Below are 19,750 nucleotides of genomic sequence, written 5' to 3' on the forward strand. Positions count from 1 at the left end.
CGGGAGGCAGATGTAGAGGACGACGAGGGGATGTCTCTCGGTCGTGTCGTTGTTAAGGGTCATATGTTGCAATGTCTTGACATTTGAGGAACAGGAAGCAGGCTTCTTTCAAGCGCATGTATGCTAAACCCACAAAACACTACAAATAGAAGCAACACCACTCAAAACTCCGTGACCCAAAATTTGCCCGTTGCGCATTTGTGCTGTACTTTTTCTACATCAAAATGGGTTCCACGCCGTGAAATGATGCAGAGCCCAACCGATGACCTCCTCCGCAACCACCCCTAACCAATCTCATCGGACAGCCCGTTCTCGGACTTGTCCCGGATCGGACCGCCCAGTGTATCTTTCTGCGTGCGATTTGCCATGACCTCGGAAATCGGGTGCGCGAGATATGCTTAGTAGACCTTCTTCTTCTCGTCGATGCTGAACTGGCCCGGGCCGCTGTTGACGAGCAGCAGGAGACCGCCAACGATGGACAGGATCTGGAAGAAGTCGTACTTGGCGAAGTCCTTGTGCGGGTGGTGCTCGTGGAGCTAAATCAAGCCTAGTCAGCAAATCGCTCTCTTTCTTCTCACACTCACTCTCCCCGCGGGAACTAGGTTACTCACAGTCCAGAAGTTGTTCACGAGGATGTTGAACACGCTGAGGATCACCACCAGCAGGGTCGCGCTGAACTTGGCCTTGAAGCCGACGACGACCATGACGCAGGCCATGAGGCCGATCAACGAAACAACGATGCGCCAGACAGACCACTGGCCGCTGAAGACGAAGCCGACGAACAAGAAGATGAGCAGGACGCGGCCGGCGAGCTGGAAGTACATCTTGCGGTCCTTCTCCTCGAGCTGGGGCAGGCCGGCGAAGGCCTTGGTCTTGCGCACCCACGAGTCGGACAGCACCATCAGCAGGCCGCCCATGACGGACAGGTTGCGCAGGAAGAAGTTGAGGTCGAAGATCAGCCCGTACCCGAGCGCCTGCGTGATCACCACCGCGATCAGCCCGCCCACCGCGCGCTCCGAGTGCTTGCGGATGATCACCAGCGTCGAGCACGCCACCATGGCGATCACGTTGAGGATGAGGAAGAGGTGCGTCAGGCCGGAGGGGACTGCGGAGGAGGGGGCGGGTTGGTGGTTAGCTATGGGGTGGGAGAGCTAAAAGGGGGGCGGGCAGGATAAGCCCGGGGGAGGAGGGACGCACTGTGGCGGTAGTCGTGCAGGTACAGCAGCTGGTCGTTCCATTGTGTTATTATTCTCACCGCGTCCTCGATGAAGGTCACGACGATCAGGAAGCGGCCGATGGCGGGCAGGTAGCTAGACGGGGCGTCAGCGGATCCGGGAAGGCTACCAAGGAGAACAAGCGGGCGACGACGCACGGCTTGATCGGCTCGCTCAAAGTGTCCAGGAGGTCCTCGACCTTGCTCGTCTGCTGGCGGATCGCATCGAGCGGGCTCTGCCCCGTCTTGTCCTCGGACGGTCCCCCGAAGGGACTCGGCGCGGCCATGCCGTAGCTACCCGTTCCTCGCATCTGCGCCATTGTCGCGATCGGTTGTTGCGGAAATCGGGGGGAATTCGTCGGGCGGGTAATCGAAAAGGTGGCAGACCGGCTGGCGCAATTGGGCTGGTTCTGGCGATTGAAAAAGGGGAGAAGGACGAAGCGCTAGGGAAGGGAGGGAAACGGAGACCCGAGGGGTTGGCGGGCCAGGGGTTGCGAAACGGCGATGGCAAGACACGACCGGAGACAAGGTCTTTGTAGGGTAGCTGCTGGTGTACTGCCCAGGGTCGGAAAAAGAGAGGAAATTCGAAAATGGTGGAGCGAAGGCCCCCAGACAAGCTCAGCAAGCTGGACGACAAGAAGCTATAATTCGCCGGCGAGAGAAGTGGTGGCGAGCGGGATGTGAGGGAGGGAGATCCGCTAGGTTGTCTTGTTGCTCGGAATTTGAGGTTTGCTGAGCTCAGACCGACGATGGTGGTATTCACAACTGTGTCCTTAACCAACCGCAAACCCACTGGCGTGCCGCATCAAGGCGATCGCCACGGGCTGGTGGGTCGGTATCCTTCGCTTGCCGATACCTCAATTTGCAGTGTTTTATTGGCTGGCCCGAGCGTAGCCCCTAACAAAGATACCTGGGAGTTGGGCGAAGCACCTGCGGATCCTCCGAGGTGCAACCCTTCAGACGAGAGAAGAAGAGCTCATCCCTCCACAACCTGGAAACCCGGCTCTCGGGCAGGATAGATGAAAACGATCGGTTATGGACTCGGAATCCGAGTTCCGTTCAACTCCGCAGGCGTGACTTATTCTCCCTATACAGCCCGTTTACCCGGATGCTCTGGACACGGGTGCAAGAGGCCACGAGTGTCTTCTTTCTTGTCTCTTTTCTTTGACCTGGGCTGACTTCGTAGGGGGTGCAGCGCGGAAAACATCCGGAGCTGATTCCCAAAGCATAAAGAGGGCCAAAGACGATTGGCGGGGTCTGGAGATCTTTGAATCCCCGAGCTTGGCCCCATCCTTACCCTCAATGGAAGTATCCGGACCTTGCCGGCGAAACCTTGAGACTTTTGAGACGGTGCTTCTCGGGACATCGCTCTACACAGTATGGCATATACGATTGGAATATTTATTCTCTTTTATGAATTATTTGAAACCAAGCCGGCCATACTCAATGCCGCGGTTGCTTCAATTCCTTCCTCCTCTCCCTCAATCGCATTCCGGAGACCCCGCAGATGTTGTCACATTCCAAGTCCAATTGTCTTGATTTCCGGTTGAAGTTACACAACGTCGAGGCCGGCACTAACTAACCCATTGTGCCAGCCGGTTAACCCGCGCTGAAGATCTGACATCCTTCGGCTAGTCATATGTGTCTTACTTACTGTCCAGCTTCCCTTGAGCTGAAACCAACTATTCCGAAGGGCTTCGGTATCAGTAGAGCAACAGTCTACTTAGTACTTGACTTGGAGGACGTTGGCGGCCGACTGGGCCACCGTGACACACAAGCAAGCAATCGTCGATACGGTGCTCTTAAATAACCACCAACGAAACCCAACACGAGGTGCCGTGCGCCTCCTCCCTGCGCCATGTCACTTATCCCGCAAGACAGACTGGCAAGGGAGAGGAGGGCAGAGTACATACAAGGACAGGTTACACGGTAGTGTGCCGCATGGAAGCATCCCAACAACCAACTGGCCCAAACCTAAGGCTGGCTGACCATTAGGCCACGTGCCGTCTCACGACACCTACCGGCTGTACGGCTGCGGCTCGGGCAACAACGTCAAACAAGTGAATGATGACTGACAAATATCAAGAATACACCCAACATCACGACAGGATGGAGTTTGCCAAAGGCAGGCGCGAAGCCCCGAGTGTCTTGCTAGGACCATTCCATGTTAGGTATCTATAAACCATCTCGTATTTTCAAGGACATGCAACCCTCCACACGTAAACAATAAGTAGGGAGCCCGCATTATACAAGGAAGGATATCTGATTTAGAAGGACGAAAGAAAAGACCTAAGCCACAACCAACCCAGCTCTAGCATATCATGGCTTCGCGCCAGGCCTGCCCATCGTGGCCTGCCGTCTACGATTCCCTGCCCTGATGATACCCCGGAGGCGGCGACTGTGTCGGCACAGGCGCATCCCCCGTCGGCAACTCCACCGGCGCCTGGGCCTGGGGCTGGAGGAAAGGCGTGTACTGATCCGCGCGAGGCGACGAATGCGGAGACCTACACTCCCGTTAGCAGCCACCCACTTATACGGCGGGGGAAAAGACAACTCACGGATACATGCCACCCGCATACCCCTCATGCCCATGCTGCCCGGCGGGAGCAAACCCATACGCGGGCGCGGGCCCCGCCCCCGGCGGACCAGGCGACGGCGTGGTGCCCGCGTACGGCGGATACCCACCCGCACCCGCATACAGCGAGTTCCGCCCATCATACGTCGACACGGTGCCCTGGCCGGGGCTCTTGGGGTTATGGCCAGCCGCCGCAACCCCAGCAGCCCCAACCCCAACCCCAACCCCAGCCGCATTAGCATAGTTCGCCTCGACCATGCCCGGCGACCCGGGCGCGGCAGCGCCGCCACCCGTGACTGCAGCGGCCCCCGCGGCCGGTAGCGCCGACTTGCGGTACGCCTTATCAAACCCGCCGCGGCGCCCGCACAGATACACCAGCGCGGCGGCCAGGATCAGGACCGCGGCCGCTCCGATCGCAATCCCCGCGATGGCGCCGCCACTCAAACCACCGCCACCACCACCGTCGTCGTCGCCGCCTTCGCCGGGCGGCGGGCCGCCCGGGGTCGGGGTCGGCACGGGGGTCTCGGAGGGGAAGGGCTCGCCGGGCATGAGCTGGTAGGTGGCGTCCTCGGCGTACTCGAGCTGGCGGGCGAGCGACTGGGTGGCGTTGGGGTTGATGACGCCGATCATGTGGTAGTCGACGCACGAGTGCGGCGCGGCGCAGTAGAAGAAGATGGGCTCCGTGTCGTTGACGCGGACGGTGTAGGAGGGGGGCTTTTGTTGTGTGTTTTAGTTAGTAAGGGGGTTGAGGGGTGTTGAGGTTGGAGATGGATGGATGGCGGGTCAGGTGCTTACGTCGTTGGAGATGACTTGGGGCGCAAAGATGCCGGTGTAGAAACCCGGCTTGTTGAGGTTGGCGTACTCGTAGGGGATACATGGCCACCCGAACTCGGCGCGGGCGACGCGGTCTGTCCCCGGCGGTGTTAGCTACCTTTGTCCTATCCTGACTTGGGCGCGTGGAGGAGCTCGGAAGCATAAGAGTTGATCTTGGGAGCCCCCCGGAACCCGCGAGAGGAATGAAAAGAAGTGCGGGCTTGACATACGTGGATTGTCCCCGGCAGGGTAGAAGGTGAATTCTGGTTGGTGGTGTAAGTCGATCAGTCTCATCAAAAGGGATCAATGACTTGGGACTCACTTATGATGTCGCCGACCTCGGCTGTGGCGTTATTCGGAGTGAAGACATGGCCGTTCTGCAGCGTTATCAGTCATTGCTCTAGGTCAATAGCTGCTATTTGTCTTACCGCCCCGACTGCTATGGTATGTGTTGCTGGTCCGGACGAAGCGGAGGTCGTCCTTGATCCTCCCGATGACCCTGTGTTTGTCGGGACTGGTTCTGGGTCGTGTTGGGCCGCTACCGTGACGGCTAGGGCGGCGAGCACGCCGATTACTTTTCGGGCGATCATGGCCGTGATGTTGGAATTCCAACTCGGTGACGATATGGTTCAAGGTTGAGTGCCAGAGCGCAACCAACAAAAACAGAAACAGAACGGAAAGACAAACAAAGGTGGCGCGCAGTCTCCTCCTTCTAATATGGGTACCTCAGCCCACTTGGTGCCCTGCCTGCAGGAAAGCTGTTGGTGGTCTCGACAAGGGGCCGGGTGGCTTGTTGGCTGTGGGATGTGCAAGCCTGGTGGGGAAGCGCAGCTGGACCCGTACAACAAACGACCTGCTCGTTTGGTTCTCAAGCCCGGCGGCAGACGAACTCGGTGTGCTGGTTACATCAAGCTGACAGGAGCAGACAAAAGAGCATTGGGTTATGTCAGAATCTGGGGAGTCCTCATATTTCTATGGTCAGAGTGGCGGCATGGAGGGGCCGAGCAACACCGGGCCAGACAAAGCTGCCATGTGTATGTAAATCCCGATTTGGATGGGCCCTAGACGTCTGCTGGAGTCGCCGACAAAGCCCAAAACAAAGGCTGGAGTGTGGTGGCGCCATCCCGCCCTCGAGACACGAGGAAGAGGAAGCATGCTAGCGGCACGGAAGAAGAATGCTTTCAAGCAACGTTGTGTGTTTGGCACCGTGGGCACTGCAGTGTATTCTCGGGCAATCCGCGTCACACGAAATCGGGCCGCCGGCCAGTCAATGGGCAGCAAGTGCCGTATCCTCGCTTCCAACCCAGTGGGAATACCCATCGGCGGGAGTCGGTAGTGGGATGCATCCATCTCAACCTGAGACTAGGCGCCGCCAGGCGCAGCGCGTTAGGTTGACGACGTTGCTATTTAGACCAAGTCCGCGAAGGTGCTGAGTGTCAGCAAAGCCGCAGGGCAGGGCTGAGGCGGTCGCCACGAGGTCGTTGTCTTTCCGGACTCCATTCTTAGCTGGCTGTGTGCCGAGCAACACCCCATTCCGGATGTTGGTTGAAAGGCTGAGAATGTGCCAAGAGCCCGGGAGGATCCAACCGTTGGTTGTTGTCGGGGATGCGATAGGTCGGCGGGAATGAGACGGTCTGACAACAACACACGCTGCGGGTCGATGTCTGCTGCTTTGCCCGTTTCTCGCCCCCATATCAAAACTCGCGCGGAGGTTGTTTATTTAGAGGAGGCTGCCGGCCTCGAGCCGGAGAGACTTTTTGAAGTGAGGGTAGCATGATGGCTCCCTTTTGAGGGGCCTTAAAGCGTCAAGAGCTTTGGTTCGCGTCTCGCCAACGGTTGGTCCGTGGTTGGCCAGGATCTCGGTGCCCAGCCGATGATCGTCGGGCCGAGTTCAAGCATGTCGTCAAATCCCCGCGCTCCATGGATGATGGTCCGAACTCTGCATCCCATGATGCCAAGAATCCCACCGTCCGTTCTCTAAAGAAAGTTCAGACATTGAGTTAAACAACAACCTGTCTGTTGTTGAAGTCGCCACTTGCAACCGTTTGGTTTCCGAGGCATCTGGCATCCAGGCATCCCTCCCCGCTGATTGTGGCTGGGGGCCAAACAACGAGGATGGCCATCCTCTGGTGCTGATTTTTGAGATCCTTTCGGTGGATCATCTCTCTCTCATTTGTGAGTACCCGAGGAGGCGACATCCAACCGGCATTATTACCACTGGGGGTTAGAGGTACATAAATCAGTCGATCGCTCGGGGAATTTGTACAAGAAAATCGAATCGGGTATAATTCAGGGTATAAAACTGCCAGCCGCTCAGCCCACTCCACTCGCTATGCCGGGTTGACCGCCGTGACCGCCTATTGGGTCTTCGCCTTTTCCTTCTTCGCAAACCACGACCTGGGCAGGATTTCGCTCTGCGTGACCAACCTCCCCAGACACCAGAGATAGCAGAGTGAGAAGCCAGCAGCGCCGACACCGACATTGGCCACCACCCACAAGTCCGGCTTGTCTGGAGGCGGCTGAAGGGATTGCACCAGAACGTGCCAGAGTGTCATGGCCAGGTAGAACGAGCCGTGAATGAAAAGTGTGACCCATTGGGTCCAGTTGTTGCCACCATCTTGGAAATAGGCACTCAACGAAGTCGGAGGTAGGCCGAGAAGATATGCCCAGAGCAGCGTAAGCACCGCATATGGCATTGCCAGATCTACCCGCTGCAGCAAAGGGAACATGGTCCAGCAGCCGAGGAGGTTGGCGAACCCTACCCAGGCGCGAGTGGACTTGTTTAGGCCGTGGCTGCCCGCAAGCAGCAGGGTCATTGGCATCAACGGGAGCAGAACGCTCTTTTCGTGTACTTGGTAGCTGAACAGGAAGAAGCCCCACGCTGTTGAAGCGAACGCCAGGGGCAACAATTCCTTTCTCGGCCGGAAGAAGAGGACGATATTGGGAGGGGCGATCGATGCCAATGTTGCCACGAGCGCGCCGCGCTGCAACAGTTCGGCCGGGTACTGCTTAAGCTTGAAAACCACATTCAAGGCGCACCAGAAGTTGGCGACCTTGTCCTCGAATAGGCCACGGGCAAAGGGGAAGACACGGTGGACCATCTGGACCAACTGCTCTACCACGGGGTAGTAAAAGGCTTCCGTGTCGAGATAGTCGGCAAGCCCCTGAAATAACGGCAAGGGCGGACGAGGACCGTCAATATCCGGCCGGGAATCGATCCCGTGCCTCGCGTCGGAAAGAGCGCCAACAACGAGGGGAAGTAATAGGATGGCAAACGACACCACGGTGATTCCTGCAATCGCGATGAGGCGCGGCAGGTTGATCCGCGGAAACACGCAGCTCCCGAGGAGGTAGGCGAAAACCGAAACAGCGTAGTATAGAGCCATCTGCTTGAACCCAAGGGCGGCTACGAAGAAGACGGCAGCCCACAGATTGCGACCAGCGAGCATGCTGGACATGCTTGCCACCACAAATCCAAGCATCACCGTGTTGTACTGGAAGTGGACATGGTCGATGAGGATCGTCGCGGGCTGCATCAAAATGGCAACGAGAGCGACTGCGGCCGACCAGTTGGCAACGCCGTTCAGCCTGCTGTAGCGGCGCACGAAGACAACAATGGCGGGAATATAGGTCAAGTATTCCGATACGACAACGGTTGCCCTCATGAAGACCTTGAGCGTCGGGTCGTGCAAGCCGCGGGACGAGAAGAGGGCGAACCACGATGGGTCAATGAGCGAGCCGATCTTGCCGCAGAGCCAGCTGTGGTAAGCCGTCAACGGCGGGTAGTCGAGACCCCACCATTGCAGGTCATGGAAGTACCATTGTGAGATGGGAAGCTGAGTTGTGAGCTCCATCCAGTGTCTCTGGGCTTCGTAGTCTCCGAACATGGGGGGTTTCTCGAAGCCTGCGAAATTGCGAGAGGTCAGTAGCTGTTCTCGATAACCTATGAAGCTATCGAAGGTTCGGAGCAATCGCACCTGAATAACCCCACAGCCCAGCCGCCCATCTGAAGAGACCGACGGCCATCAATATCAAAGGTAGTAGTTCCCATTGCGAGACGGTGCCCCTCGCTGGCCAGAGAAAGGCCGCCAGCGGGAAGGCCGGGGCGCGAGCCATAGTCTCGACGGTGCCGACATTGTGAATGTTGCTTGTCGAATTGGCGGCCTGCTTGACTTTTCGCCTTGGTTTGTGCGGAGAAGGCGAAGGTTTAGGCATTGTCACCAAAAATGCAGCTGGAGTTAGAGAGGAGGCCGCATTGAACGCTCGGGCGGGTTGTCGTCCGTCGAGGATGGAATGGTCGGGTCCTCGAGGTTGATGTGGAACTTTTTTGGCTGACAGCAATCTGTCTGGACAGGGGTTCGGAATCCGGATGACAGCAGACGGGAGTGGATGTGGGGAGCTCCATTAGCGACAAGGGGCCGCAATGCAGCGCCCAGGCACACCGCTGTAGCGGGCCGATATCAGCTGCTGGGCCGATGTGATGTCACCCTGCTCTGCCACCTTGTGAAGCTCTTCAGGGTGCAGCGCAGCTGATAGATGCCCCTCACCTCCGTACCTTGATGAAGCATTGGGCGACTAAGTGACGGTCGACTTAAACCTGAAATTATATATCCCAAATTGACTCTTTCTAGTAAATTTAACATTATTATATCGCCCCAAATTATACAATGCCGTACCCTTTCGTCCTCTCGACGACTTCCTCCTTCTCCTTCTCGTCGAGCTTCATCTGCGAGTCGCACCCCTCGCTACCCCTCCAAGCAAGCACCCACCGAGGCGTTGTTCGAGACACGCTCAAGAAACACAAGCGCCTCCCGCCAGCTTCCCAGGCGCCTTCCCTCTCCGCCGTCACCTCGACCCTCCAAACCTATCTCCCCTACCTCTTCGCTCTCAACGCCTCCCTTTCTGGCAAACCCACACATCCCGACGAACCCTCCGTCACCCTCAAAGCCGCCCCCCAAATAGAATGGCGCCCGACCCTCTCCAGCAACCTCCTCCCCGGCCGCGAGCCCCCGCGCATAAAAATCGACTCCCTTGAGCACGAGCTCCTCTTCGCCCTCTCCACCCTCGCCAACGCCCACACCCTCCAAGCCCGCGCGGCCCTGCAGCCCCTCTACCAAACCACCACCGCGCCCGTCGGCACCGTCCAGCGCCAAACCGCCATCACCGCCGCAACACGCCACCTGCTCGACGCGGCCTCGATATACGACCACCTCTCCACGCGCACCGAATCCCCCGCCGCCGCCTCCCAACCCAGCCCATGCGCCGACATCTCGCCACCCGCTCTACGCGCACAACGCGCCCTAGCCCTCGCGGAAGCAACCCTACTGGCCGTGCTCAAGGACGACCCCTACCCGGCAGCCGTCGCGCAGACGCGCAACCCGCACGACACGGAGTGGATGTACAAGTCGCCCGACATCCCAAAAGTGCGCGCCCACCTGTTCGCGCGCCTGTGCCTGGCCGCGGCCGAGCACGCCGCGCAGGCCGCCGCGGGGCTGGCGGGCTCGGGGAGGGTGAATGAGGGGTTCATGCGGTATGTGGAGGATCTGCGCCGGGCGAGCCGGGCGCGGGCGTGTCGCTTCTTTGCGATCGATGCGGAGCTGGGCGGGGAGACGGGGACGGGGATTGCGTGGTTGAGGGCGGGGTTGGGGGAGGTCGGGGTGGAGAGGAAGGGGGGCGAGAGGAGTGGTGGTGGTGGTGGTGGTGGGGGGTTGAAGGGGTTGCGGAAGGAGTGGAGTGAGAGGAGGGAGGATAAGAAGGTTGAGAGGGGCCTGGACTGGGGCGCGGATGGAGGGCGGCTGGAGGAGACGAGGGTGCTTGAGATGTTGGAGGCGAAGTGGGTGAAGCAGAACGATACTGTGAGTTGCCGTCTTCTCTCCTCTTGTGGCCCGTTCTAACGTCTATATCTTCCAGATGCTTACACAGCCGATACCCCCTATCGGACCGCTCCTCGCCCAAATGCCATCTGGGCGTGAGATCCACTCTATTAAGCCATTCCAGCCACCATTATTGAGCCCCGAGACTCTCGAGGCGATGAGGGCACCGCCGGATAGGTCGGACGAGTTCGGCAACTATCCTAGTTCGGACGAGGAAACAGCAATTGGCTCGTCGACGTTTTCTGGGCGGCCAGCAGAGAATAGGACAGGGACACCAGGTTATTATTAGCTCACATCCCCCTGTGGACCGGGATACGGGGGCGAGGTCGGGTTGTGTCGGGTATGGATATCACCATCCCTATACTAATAGGCTTGGATGGAGAGAAGAAAGTTGGACGGCCAACAGACACATATTGTATTAAACTCCTCAATCAGATACCATTTTGAGACCTCAAGACGCCTAAATCGTGCCAGTGACCATGCGCTAACCCAGAATTATGATACAACTCCTCCATGTTTTACCCCGATCTACTCCTCCTCGTCATCATCCTGGATGACGCGCCGTCTGCGACTCCTCGAAGCGTCGGCATGACTCGGACCGTCCTCATCGCCCTCGGCATCCTCATCCGGCTCGGTGGTCCTCTGGCGCTTCGCCCGCGGCCTTTCGTCCTCTTCCTCCTCATCATCCAGCAGCTCCTCTTCTTCTTCATCCTCCTCGACCGCCTCACTCTCTTCCTCACTGTCCACCAAGAACCCATCTTCCATATCATAGTTATCCGTTCGGCGCGAGCCGCTCGGGAGGTCATCGTCCGAGTCGTACTCAGGCCGACGACGCTTCTGCTTGGCGCCCCCCGGCGCACCGCGCTTCCTCCCGGCACCGGGCGCGCCGCGCCGGCCCTCGAGGTCGCCAACAGACAGCGCACCGCCACCCTTATACCTGGCCCCAGTACCGTCGGAGCGGGCGGCGGCCGTCTCGCGGCGGCGCTGCAGCTTGTTACGCTCCTTCTCGGCCATCTCGGCCTGCTTCTTCAGAAGCTCCGGGTCCTCATTAGTAACGATGATCATCTCGGAGCCGCGGTCCTTCTTGGCGCCCGCCAGTTCCGCCATCAACCGCTCCAGCGCGTGGTCCTGCAGCTCCTTGTTCGGACGGACTGTGTACTGCTCTGTGAGGTGGCCGACGATGAGCAGAGAATTAGTCGTCAAATGGGCGGCCGCCGCATAGTAGTGCGCGTCCTGCACATCGCGGTAGGGTTTGTTCGGGGGCGGGGCGAGTCGTTTGCTCTGGATCTCGTAGTGCTCGTCGCCGATGGCGAGCGTGACGGAGCCGTCGCTCCAGCGATACATGTTGGCGTTGCTCTGGATGCGGCCAGTCTTGGGATCGCGGCGGCACATTATGGAGGGGATCGGGTTCTCGGAGCTGGCGTTGTCGAGGTCCCATTCGCTCGGTCGCCACTCGTCGGCCTTGTATTCCATTGGGTTGAACTTGATGAAATCGGGAACTCGGAGGGTGTGTAGCTGAGGCAATTGTCAATGAAGGCTGCGCTTAAAACTTGCTTGACGGCCGTGACTTACACCACCGTCCTTGGAGCGCGGCGTGCGGTGCCGATACAAAGGAACCTCGGAAACCAGCTTCTCACGAAACTCGCGAGGCTCCTCATCCTCATCCTGACGGCGCCCGTCTCCTTCGTCATCTTCCCGATCCGACACAATCTCCCGGTCGCTCACAGCCTTCTCAATGTCTGAAAGCGCGTCGTCGCCGTCATCTCCAAAAAGATCGTCACCTCCCTCGTCGGCAATATCGATGGGCTCTTCAGAGTCGGACATGTTGGCGGTCGGTTTGGGAGATATGGAAGATGGGTTCCAAGTCAGAAGCGGCAGGGGTAATTCGGAGTGTGGAAATCTTGAGGGTGTGCGGAATTCCAACCTCGGTCCTCGAGGAGTGATGGGAGCGTCGCGTAGCTCTCTCCAAGGAGCGGATGAATGCGCGATTCTCAATGCAACTGCTCTGCCTCGACCGAGACCAGACCAATGGCACCTTGCTGACTCAGCTACCTTTGACCCCTGTTCCTTCGATAACGATAAGGGGAAGTGGCGCTGAAACAGCGGGGATCTGTCAAACACCCAAAGAGTCGGTGCGCCGAGGACCTGGGCTGCAGCCCGAACCAATTCACCAGTAAACAATTTCAAGACGACCCATCCAGGCGAGCTACCTAACAGGAAACAGCAGTTTGTGGACTATTCCCAGTCTCCCGTTAGCTTCTTGGGGTTCTGTCTATTTTTTACCCACTGCCTTTCTTTTAACTCGAAGCGACAATGTCTAACCTTTTCTCTGGAATGTGAGTTTCGGTCCATCAGGTCGATTTCATCCACCGCTTCCCCGCAACAACACCCAACTCCAACCATACCATCCACATCGGGCCTACCTATCCAGCCCGCCTCAACTCAGCCGTGCATAAGAGTGAGGCAGCCGCTTCTACTGTTTCCCCCCCAAGAGCCCATATTTATTTTTCCCAGTCTGGGGCAAGTGCTTGCTACCTTAGTTATTCTTAGACGTGTCTTTAAATATCCCCGGTTCCAAATTTGTCGCTTCGATCAGGGGTAGTGACCCGCGGGACCCCTCTTGTTGTTTCACTCAGCATTGTGAGAACTGTCCGTTCTTCATTCTGACCTGGAAGGAAAGCTCCCCTTCCGTTCACGCATAGAATCCACCAGCGTGGTTCATTGCATTTGACACAGTATGTTTGACCAAAAGCAGACCATGAGGGGTCTCATCTCCTTAACTATTGGATGCCAGGCCCTGTCACTTCATCCAGCCCAACAGCCTTCCTGGTTAATAGCACTGCAGCTAACTGCCGAAACAGCAACGCCCGCTTCCGTGGCCAGAGGAGTCCGAACTCGCCGGGCACGAGCTCTCCAACTCCCGAGCATCAATCATTGCCACAGGCACCGGCGCAGGCGCAAGTACAAACGCCGGCACAAGCCCCGGCTCAATCCCCAGGCAACCCTTCCCAAGGGCACCAAGGACACCAAGGAAGCCACTCTTCCTCCTCAAATCTTGCGGTGAAGCTCCCGCCGCTCCCCACATCGCCATCGCTTGCTGAGACCATCGGCATGGACCAGGCTAGTGGCATGGTGCCGTCGGCTGAGGAGGTTCTTACCTCCTACCACCTCCCTCCGGCAAAGCCCTTATGGCTCAATGCCAACTATGCGAAGCACATCGTCAAGGGCAACTTCTTGACACTCAGTGCAAAGCCCAAGACGGTTGAGATGGGAGAGTGGATTGCACACCAGGGTATGTGATTTTGGCGGGGCACTGAGACACGCGGCTAATGCGTTTGGCAGTTGTTGACCACTGGAGGATGTTGATCACTTTCATCCGCCTCGTCCACGACAAGGAGGAAGATGGCTCTTCGATCTGCAACTCTAGGAGATGTTCCAAGATGTCCGCGGGAGGGTGAGTCCGTCACAAACCGCTTGACCAGACTCTTCATACTGACTCAGGCAGGAACCACTCGTTTACCTGGCTCAACTCGCGCTACCAGCCCGTCGAGATTCCGGCATACGAGTACTTGACGCTCGTCCAGCGGTACATCTCGGGGAAGATTGACGATGGGACCATCTTCCCCACGGACCCGGCCGGAGTCTCATACGCCGACAACCTGGCCTTCTGCACCCCGGCGCCTGAATCTGGCCAGGATTGGGTGGGCAAGCGGAGTGGCTTCCCCCAGAACTTTATGGAGACGTGCCAGACCATCTTCCGCCAGATGTTCCGCGTCTATGCGCACCTGTACTGGTCGCACTTTGACGACATGTTCAGCCTGAACCTCGAGAAGTCGATGAACAGCTGCTTCAGTCACTTCATCCTGACGGCAACCACGCTGAACCTGCTCAAGAAGTCGGATCTCGAGCCCATGCAACCGCTAATCGACCTCTGGGCGGCGCTTGGAACGTTCCCGCAGGGATCCAAGGCTTTCGAGATCGCCAACCTTCAAGTTGGGCAACTACTGGTCCAAAAGGCAGGAGGGCCACCGGCGAACTAATGAGGGCCATTGAGTCGAAGTGTGATGGTGGTGGATCAAAAGGTTTTCTGCATAGCAGGCGAGGTAGGCTAGATGTGCGTTGTGCGGCACAACCAAGAAGCATTTGGCGGTTTATAGCAGCAGGTTCTAGGACGCAGTCAGGTAAATACAGAGCGAATACCCTATGGGCTAGCAATATGAGCATAATTTGGTGGTCTCGTTCACTGTCATTCACATGGTAGATTTGATGCTCTGTGCAAGCCCGTTGATTCAACTCCACCCATACCAGTAGTGGAAAAGAGGTTGTCCCCTCCTACGCAACAACTTCGCTCACTAGATACTCAACAATGGTCGGCTTTCCGGCTTCGATGATAAACCGCCCAGTCCCAACATACACCTTGTTCTCCAGCACCGCCAACTCCCCGCCGCCAGTCTCGAATTCTACAACGGAGACTTACAAGCAAATCCCCCAGGTCAGCATCACAGCCAAAACGAGTGCAAAACAAAAAAAGAAAAAGAAAAGAAGAACGGGAAAAACAAGGAAAGACTCAAAAAAAAGAAAACTCACCAGCATCCCCAAACCCCGTCGTGCCCGCCCCCTCCTCCCCCCTCAACACCCGGCCCATCGCGCCCGTCGTGTCGACCTTGCCGCGGTAGGTAAAGCGCACCAGCGCCCCCGTCACCGCGTCCCGCGCCAGGCTCTGCACGTCCAGCCGCGCCTGCGTCCCGTCCGCCGACACCCGAATGAAGTCGCCGCCGTGCTCGATCGCCGCGCGCAGCTGGATGGGGTAGGATGGTTCGGATACGATGCTGCCGCCGGTGGAGGCGAGGGGGACGAAGACGAGGGAGGGGGAGACGGGGGTGGGGGTTTGGATGACGACCTATTTGTGGTTGGGGGGGTTGAGTTAGTGAGGTTGGGTATGGTGCGTGGTTTGGTTGCTGTGGGTTGCTGTCTATGGGTGCCCGCTTACCTGGATCGTGAAGGCGGGGATGAGCTTGGGGAAGTTGGCCATGGTGAAGAGTTGTGGGGGGTTGAGTTAGTTACGGCAAGGGTGATGTGTTATGAGTGAAAGACACAGCCGGTGAAGGGGAGTAGTGAGAGAGATTGTGGGATGGTGATGGCCGTTGAGGTCTGTCTATTATATATCCGCATACTCGAGTGGAGAGGGTAACTGAGAGGGGCCCTCAACCGCGGCACTCGCGGCCGCAGTTGATGCTTCCCGGTACTCTTGGCCGCCCGACCTCCGAGCTGAACAAGTACCGGCGGTTCCACAAACCCCTCCGCTATCGCCCCATCACTTCAGTTGACGGGAGATTCGGCATGTCAAGTGGCACATGGCATGGAATTTGTAGACTGCGTTTATTCCCGACGCTTGCCCATGTATGTAGTACAATCTACGAAGAGCAGCATGAAACTTGGTGGCTCACCTAAGCATGGGTGTTAGCTGTATTAGTAGTTCTAGAAGAGGAAACCCGACATACAGATTACACAGGACCTAGGTAAATAAGCAGAATCCAAGTAGAGGGGGGGACCGACATCGTATTAGGTTGTTGCAGACACACTTGTAGGTAACGTCGTGCTCGTAGCTTCTAGAGGAGGTTATGATTGTGAGAATACTCCTGACAACCAAAACTCTCAACATCATCAGGCGATCTTGAACAAATGCAGAGTCGAAGACCCATTGGGAAAGTGCCGACTGCCTTTGGTTGTCGATGGATTTTATTCTCTTTGAGCCTCTCGTCGGCATTCGGACCGTGGGGGTTCGAGGCTGCTTTGAACCCCCGCAGTGCGGGGAGCTGCACCGAGCTGCAGTGCAAAGACCCGCTGGCTTCTCCCCAGGTAGCCAATCAGTAACCGCTGATTCAATGCAGCATCCGCGAGTTTGGCTGACATCACCAGTAAGTTGGAACCTTGGCCACCCACCTCACCTGCCACCCTACATGGAAGCCGACCAGCCGATCTTCAATTTGCCTCTCAACACCACATAATTTTCAATTATGCGACCGCCCTCCATCTTTTGCGGACACCACCGGCCGCCAACCCCCTAATCAGTTGAATCGAGCGACCAGCGACACCGCCACTTTTGAGACCAGACCGGGGCCCAGGCGCAGCACTCGGCCGAGCCTCCGATCTTGCACTTTTCAATCCACGCTTGGACGTGGCCCCAATCACACTCGCAGCTCTTCTTGTCTCCTCCTCCACATTGCCCATCATTCGATACCCTATTACTAGATCGGCCAGCCTCAGAAACCAAAGTCGAGTTTGGCCCCCCACGTGCCCGGGGAGCGACATCGACGTCGTCGTTCGTTGAAACACGACAGGGACCGGTTAGGCCCGATTTGCTAGCCTGCCTAGACCCGCTGTCTCGGTTTCTTGTCCCAATGGACTCGCAAAGACGACAACCACTTCCGGAGATATCCGGCTCAGCGTCTGCTCACACAACAAATCCCCCGTCCTCGATTGGCCACGGCCACGGCCAAAGAAGACGCAAGAACCATCGAGGGGGGAAGAAAAAGAAGCAGAGAAGGAAGTCGTTCGCGCTGCCTGCCGATGAGATAACGCAGGACAGCGTCAACGAAGAGGGGCTAGGCGAGGCCCCACCGAGCTTCTACACGCGACCGGGTCGCAACTTCAGCACCACGAGCATCGAGAGCGAAGCGCTGCTAGACCATAGGTAGAGATAGCCACCCCCCTGCGCATGTTACTCCACCCCGAGAGGCTAACCACTGGAGCTTTAGGGAGCAGCCGCCATTCATACGACCCCGACGCCCCTCCGTGATGACGACGAGCACCTCGTTCCCGGCTGCGCAACCCGCCACGAGGCCAAGGCTGGCAACCAGGGTAGACAGCGATGAAGAGGACGAGGGGGCGCCTCTCCTCTCCAGTCCAGTCTTTCAGAGGAGCGAGACAGCTCCAGGCTATGGAACGGGCGATGCTCCACGAAAGACCGGGCCCACGGGCCGGCGCGACTCGAGCATGGCGAGCAGCAGCAAAAAGAGGCGCCTTGGCGATGCCTATAATGTGAATTACCCGCCCTCGGTCCCGGGATCGCCTGCTCTCCACGCCACGGACCACATGTCCATGAGCTTTGGCGACGTGCTGCTACGCGACGATATCGACCACGGCGAGCATTCCACGACCAAGGGGAGCGGAGATGAGGATGATGAGAGGTCGCCGCTGGGCAGGAGGAAGACCATAGCCCTGCAAGCCCAAGAAGACGTTTGCTTCCCGCAAGAAGGCCTCTCCGAGCTTGGCGATGACGAGCGTAACGTGCGTGATACCGCGTACCGGCCCAGGCCGCGAAGACGGCGTGGGAAATGGCCCGATCTTTCCATTTTGAATGAATGGAGTCGATTCGAAAAGGAAGGCCGAAGTGAGGAGCGCCGTGCGAAGAGGATCACAGAACCGCAACTGATCGACGGGAGGCTGCGGCCTGTCCACCGGGGCTGGTTTCAGGCCGAGGAGGCAGCGCCCTATCGCTTCACTTATTTCAACGAAGAGTTCCAAAGCACCATACACAGCCAATCCATTTCAGAGTTGGTGCAACCAGGGGGCACATTTCGGGAGCTTTTTGTACCCGACCCGCCGGTTCTCTCAGACAGCTCCGACAGCGACGAGGAGGCAGAACCAGACATCGATTTATATCAGGTACTTGGAGGACAGGGCGGCGACCCGCTAATCCCTTCGCGGCAACCATCGCTAGCGACCACAACCCACGAATCTGAGCGGAAACACTCGACCAACAGCGAGGCAACCAAAGCGGATTCGAATGGGCACTTGCCCCCAGGTCTGAAATCTCCAGCAGACCCTTTGAAGTCGGCGCAGAATGGGAAGCCGCCAAAACCCCTTAGATATGGAGATCGTCCGGTGTGGTGGCTGGATATTCTTAGCCCGACCGAGGCTGAGATGAAGGTGATCTCTAAAGCCTTCGGGATACACCCGTTGACGGCTGAGGATATCATGATGCAAGAGCAGCGAGAGAAGGTAGAGCTCTTTCGCAACTACTATTTCGTCAATTACCGTTCTTTCGACCAGGACCTGGCCAGTGAGAACTTTCTCGAGCCCGTCAACATGTACGTTGTCGTGTTCCGGGAATGTGTTCTCAGCTTCCACTTCTCGGTAACACCACACCCAGCCAACGTACGACGACGCATCCGACAGCTGCGGGACTACCTCATCCTCTCGTCAGACTGGATCTCATACGCCATCATTGACGACATCACCGACGCTTTCGGGCCACTTATCCAGAACATTGAAGATGAAGTCGATGACATAGACTACGCAATCCTTCAGATGCATTCGGAGGAAGACCAAGCCATGAGAGAGGAGAAGCGGCGACTCAACGAGAAGTCCGACTCGGCCGAGGTGAAGTCAGCCGAGGCCGGCCGCGACATGCTCCGGCGGGTCGGAGATTGCCGCAAGAAGGTCATGTCGCTATACCGGCTGCTCAGCAACAAGGCGGACGTGATCAAGGGCTTCGCCAAGCGCTGCAACGAGCACTGGGAGGTGGCACCGCGATCCGAGATCGGCTTGTACCTGGGCGACATTCAGGATCATATTGTGACCATGACTTCGAACCTCGGCCACTACGAGAAGTGAGTTGCTCCTCCGCCTTGTCAAACCACACATACAACACGCTAACTAACGGGTTCATCAGGATATTGGCTCGCTCTCATGGGAACTACCTCGCCCAGATCAACATCCGCATGAACGAGCGGCAGGAACAGACGGCCGATGTGCTCGGGAAGCTGACCGTGCTGGGCACCATTGTGCTGCCCATGAACATCATCACCGGCCTGTGGGGTATGAACGTGTGGGTGCCGGGACAGGAGTACGAAGGCGACCTCAACTGGTTCATTGCCATCACTGCGGGGTTGCTCTGCTTTGGTCTGGGGTGCTACTGGATTGCGAAGAGGGTGTATCGCATTGTTTGAACCGGCGGGATAGGTAGGTAATAATGGGCCTTTGGGTTTAGGAGCGAGAATCGCTTGCTTGGGTTTGTATTGAATGCGTGCATACATACGGCATATACATACGGCCGCATACTTAGATGTCTATGCTGTTGGGGTGGCTAGAATTGCATATATTATGGCGTTGGGAATGGTGGATGGGCTTTGCGATGTTAGTTGCACACTCCCGGAGCGTGTGTTGACAGATAGAATGCATTCACACAAGTGCTTCATTTTCCCTTCCCGACCTATTTCATCGCGTTCCCGTGTTACTAGCAAGCTTTCAAACATGAAGTTCGGCAATCTA

The 19,750-nt window shown here is 57.6% G+C and overlaps 8 protein-coding genes across 8 annotated transcripts; 3 read left to right on the top strand and 5 right to left on the bottom strand.

Annotated features, from left to right (window-relative positions):
* Positions 1 to 159: 159 nt before the first annotated feature.
* B0H64DRAFT_380598 (SURF4 family-domain-containing protein) lies at positions 160 to 1,964 on the bottom strand. The gene is made up of 4 exons (XM_062802745.1): positions 1,373 to 1,964; positions 1,198 to 1,310; positions 612 to 1,105; positions 160 to 536 (listed from the first exon to the last, which is right to left on the bottom strand). Exons 1-4 carry the CDS (start codon positions 1,531 to 1,533, stop codon positions 399 to 401), a joined length of 906 nt encoding a protein of 301 aa, XP_062663828.1. The 5' UTR covers positions 1,534 to 1,964; the 3' UTR covers positions 160 to 398.
* Positions 1,965 to 3,473: 1,509 nt separating this feature from the next.
* Positions 3,474 to 5,385, bottom strand: B0H64DRAFT_12311 (extracellular serine-rich protein). Its single transcript, XM_062797991.1, has 6 exons — positions 5,030 to 5,385; positions 4,924 to 4,978; positions 4,832 to 4,864; positions 4,584 to 4,696; positions 3,772 to 4,502; positions 3,474 to 3,717 (listed from the first exon to the last, which is right to left on the bottom strand). Exons 1-6 carry the CDS (start codon positions 5,189 to 5,191, stop codon positions 3,573 to 3,575), a joined length of 1,239 nt encoding a protein of 412 aa, XP_062663829.1. The 5' UTR covers positions 5,192 to 5,385; the 3' UTR covers positions 3,474 to 3,572.
* Positions 5,386 to 6,813: 1,428 nt separating this feature from the next.
* B0H64DRAFT_12199 (ALG6, ALG8 glycosyltransferase family-domain-containing protein) lies at positions 6,814 to 8,958 on the bottom strand. Its single transcript, XM_062797970.1, has 2 exons — positions 8,579 to 8,958; positions 6,814 to 8,505 (listed from the first exon to the last, which is right to left on the bottom strand). Exons 1-2 carry the CDS (start codon positions 8,814 to 8,816, stop codon positions 6,959 to 6,961), a joined length of 1,785 nt encoding a protein of 594 aa, XP_062663830.1. The 5' UTR covers positions 8,817 to 8,958; the 3' UTR covers positions 6,814 to 6,958.
* Positions 8,959 to 9,148: 190 nt separating this feature from the next.
* Positions 9,149 to 10,899, top strand: B0H64DRAFT_470417 (uncharacterized protein). Its single transcript, XM_062807829.1, has 2 exons — positions 9,149 to 10,456; positions 10,512 to 10,899. Exons 1-2 carry the CDS (start codon positions 9,269 to 9,271, stop codon positions 10,761 to 10,763), a joined length of 1,440 nt encoding a protein of 479 aa, XP_062663831.1. The 5' UTR covers positions 9,149 to 9,268; the 3' UTR covers positions 10,764 to 10,899.
* On the bottom strand, positions 10,883 to 12,459 carry B0H64DRAFT_12391 (Leo1-like protein-domain-containing protein). Its single transcript, XM_062798007.1, has 2 exons — positions 12,047 to 12,459; positions 10,883 to 11,989 (listed from the first exon to the last, which is right to left on the bottom strand). The coding sequence occupies exons 1-2, from the start codon at positions 12,296 to 12,298 to the stop codon at positions 11,003 to 11,005; spliced, it is 1,239 nt and encodes a 412-aa protein (XP_062663832.1). The 5' UTR covers positions 12,299 to 12,459; the 3' UTR covers positions 10,883 to 11,002.
* A 156-nt stretch (positions 12,460 to 12,615) lies between these two features.
* Positions 12,616 to 14,700, top strand: B0H64DRAFT_380607 (Mob1/phocein). Its single transcript, XM_062802746.1, has 4 exons — positions 12,616 to 12,810; positions 13,336 to 13,766; positions 13,817 to 13,928; positions 13,980 to 14,700. The coding sequence occupies exons 1-4, from the start codon at positions 12,788 to 12,790 to the stop codon at positions 14,512 to 14,514; spliced, it is 1,101 nt and encodes a 366-aa protein (XP_062663833.1). The 5' UTR covers positions 12,616 to 12,787; the 3' UTR covers positions 14,515 to 14,700.
* Positions 14,661 to 15,720, bottom strand: B0H64DRAFT_12398 (uncharacterized protein). Its single transcript, XM_062798008.1, has 3 exons — positions 15,465 to 15,720; positions 15,062 to 15,374; positions 14,661 to 14,946 (listed from the first exon to the last, which is right to left on the bottom strand). The coding sequence occupies exons 1-3, from the start codon at positions 15,504 to 15,506 to the stop codon at positions 14,807 to 14,809; spliced, it is 495 nt and encodes a 164-aa protein (XP_062663834.1). The 5' UTR covers positions 15,507 to 15,720; the 3' UTR covers positions 14,661 to 14,806.
* Positions 15,721 to 16,435: 715 nt separating this feature from the next.
* B0H64DRAFT_380614 (uncharacterized protein) lies at positions 16,436 to 19,676 on the top strand. Its single transcript, XM_062802747.1, has 3 exons — positions 16,436 to 17,168; positions 17,233 to 19,089; positions 19,152 to 19,676. Exons 1-3 carry the CDS (start codon positions 16,876 to 16,878, stop codon positions 19,426 to 19,428), a joined length of 2,427 nt encoding a protein of 808 aa, XP_062663835.1. The 5' UTR covers positions 16,436 to 16,875; the 3' UTR covers positions 19,429 to 19,676.
* Positions 19,677 to 19,750: the final 74 nt, after the last annotated feature.

The sequence above is a fragment of the Chaetomium fimeti genome (assembly GCF_033439085.1).
Source record: "Chaetomium fimeti strain CBS 168.71 chromosome Unknown B0H64scaffold_1, whole genome shotgun sequence".
NCBI lineage: Eukaryota > Fungi > Ascomycota > Sordariomycetes > Sordariales > Chaetomiaceae > Chaetomium > Chaetomium fimeti.

Coding starts and splice junctions, on each gene's coding strand:
- B0H64DRAFT_380598 (XM_062802745.1), bottom strand. CDS start 1,533: ATGGCGCAGATGCGAGGAACGGGTAGCTACGGCATGGCCGCGCCGAGT. Junction 1,311..1,372: donor TTGAGCGAGCCGATCAAGCC/GTGCGTCGTCGC, acceptor CGCCCCGTCTAG/CTACCTGCCCGCCATCGGCC. Junction 537..611: donor TCGTGAACAACTTCTGGACT/GTGAGTAACCTA, acceptor GGCTTGATTTAG/CTCCACGAGCACCACCCGCA.
- B0H64DRAFT_12311 (XM_062797991.1), bottom strand. CDS start 5,191: ATGATCGCCCGAAAAGTAATCGGCGTGCTCGCCGCCCTAGCCGTCACG. Junction 4,865..4,923: donor CGAGGTCGGCGACATCATAA/GTGAGTCCCAAG, acceptor ACCACCAACCAG/AATTCACCTTCTACCCTGCC. Junction 3,718..3,771: donor TATGCGGGTGGCATGTATCC/GTGAGTTGTCTT, acceptor ACGGGAGTGTAG/GTCTCCGCATTCGTCGCCTC.
- B0H64DRAFT_12199 (XM_062797970.1), bottom strand. CDS start 8,816: ATGCCTAAACCTTCGCCTTCTCCGCACAAACCAAGGCGAAAAGTCAAG. Junction 8,506..8,578: donor TGGGCTGTGGGGTTATTCAG/GTGCGATTGCTC, acceptor GCAATTTCGCAG/GCTTCGAGAAACCCCCCATG.
- B0H64DRAFT_470417 (XM_062807829.1), top strand. CDS start 9,269: ATGCCGTACCCTTTCGTCCTCTCGACGACTTCCTCCTTCTCCTTCTCG. Junction 10,457..10,511: donor GGGTGAAGCAGAACGATACT/GTGAGTTGCCGT, acceptor TATATCTTCCAG/ATGCTTACACAGCCGATACC.
- B0H64DRAFT_12391 (XM_062798007.1), bottom strand. CDS start 12,298: ATGTCCGACTCTGAAGAGCCCATCGATATTGCCGACGAGGGAGGTGAC. Junction 11,990..12,046: donor CGCGCTCCAAGGACGGTGGT/GTAAGTCACGGC, acceptor CAATTGCCTCAG/CTACACACCCTCCGAGTTCC.
- B0H64DRAFT_380607 (XM_062802746.1), top strand. CDS start 12,788: ATGTCTAACCTTTTCTCTGGAAT. Junction 13,767..13,816: donor AGAGTGGATTGCACACCAGG/GTATGTGATTTT, acceptor TGCGTTTGGCAG/TTGTTGACCACTGGAGGATG. Junction 13,929..13,979: donor TCCAAGATGTCCGCGGGAGG/GTGAGTCCGTCA, acceptor TGACTCAGGCAG/GAACCACTCGTTTACCTGGC.
- B0H64DRAFT_12398 (XM_062798008.1), bottom strand. CDS start 15,506: ATGGCCAACTTCCCCAAGCTCATCCCCGCCTTCACGATCCAG. Junction 15,375..15,464: donor TCCCCGCCTTCACGATCCAG/GTAAGCGGGCAC, acceptor AACCACAAATAG/GTCGTCATCCAAACCCCCAC. Junction 14,947..15,061: donor GACGGGGTTTGGGGATGCTG/GTGAGTTTTCTT, acceptor TTTGCTTGTAAG/TCTCCGTTGTAGAATTCGAG.
- B0H64DRAFT_380614 (XM_062802747.1), top strand. CDS start 16,876: ATGGACTCGCAAAGACGACAACCACTTCCGGAGATATCCGGCTCAGCG. Junction 17,169..17,232: donor GAAGCGCTGCTAGACCATAG/GTAGAGATAGCC, acceptor CTGGAGCTTTAG/GGAGCAGCCGCCATTCATAC. Junction 19,090..19,151: donor AACCTCGGCCACTACGAGAA/GTGAGTTGCTCC, acceptor CGGGTTCATCAG/GATATTGGCTCGCTCTCATG.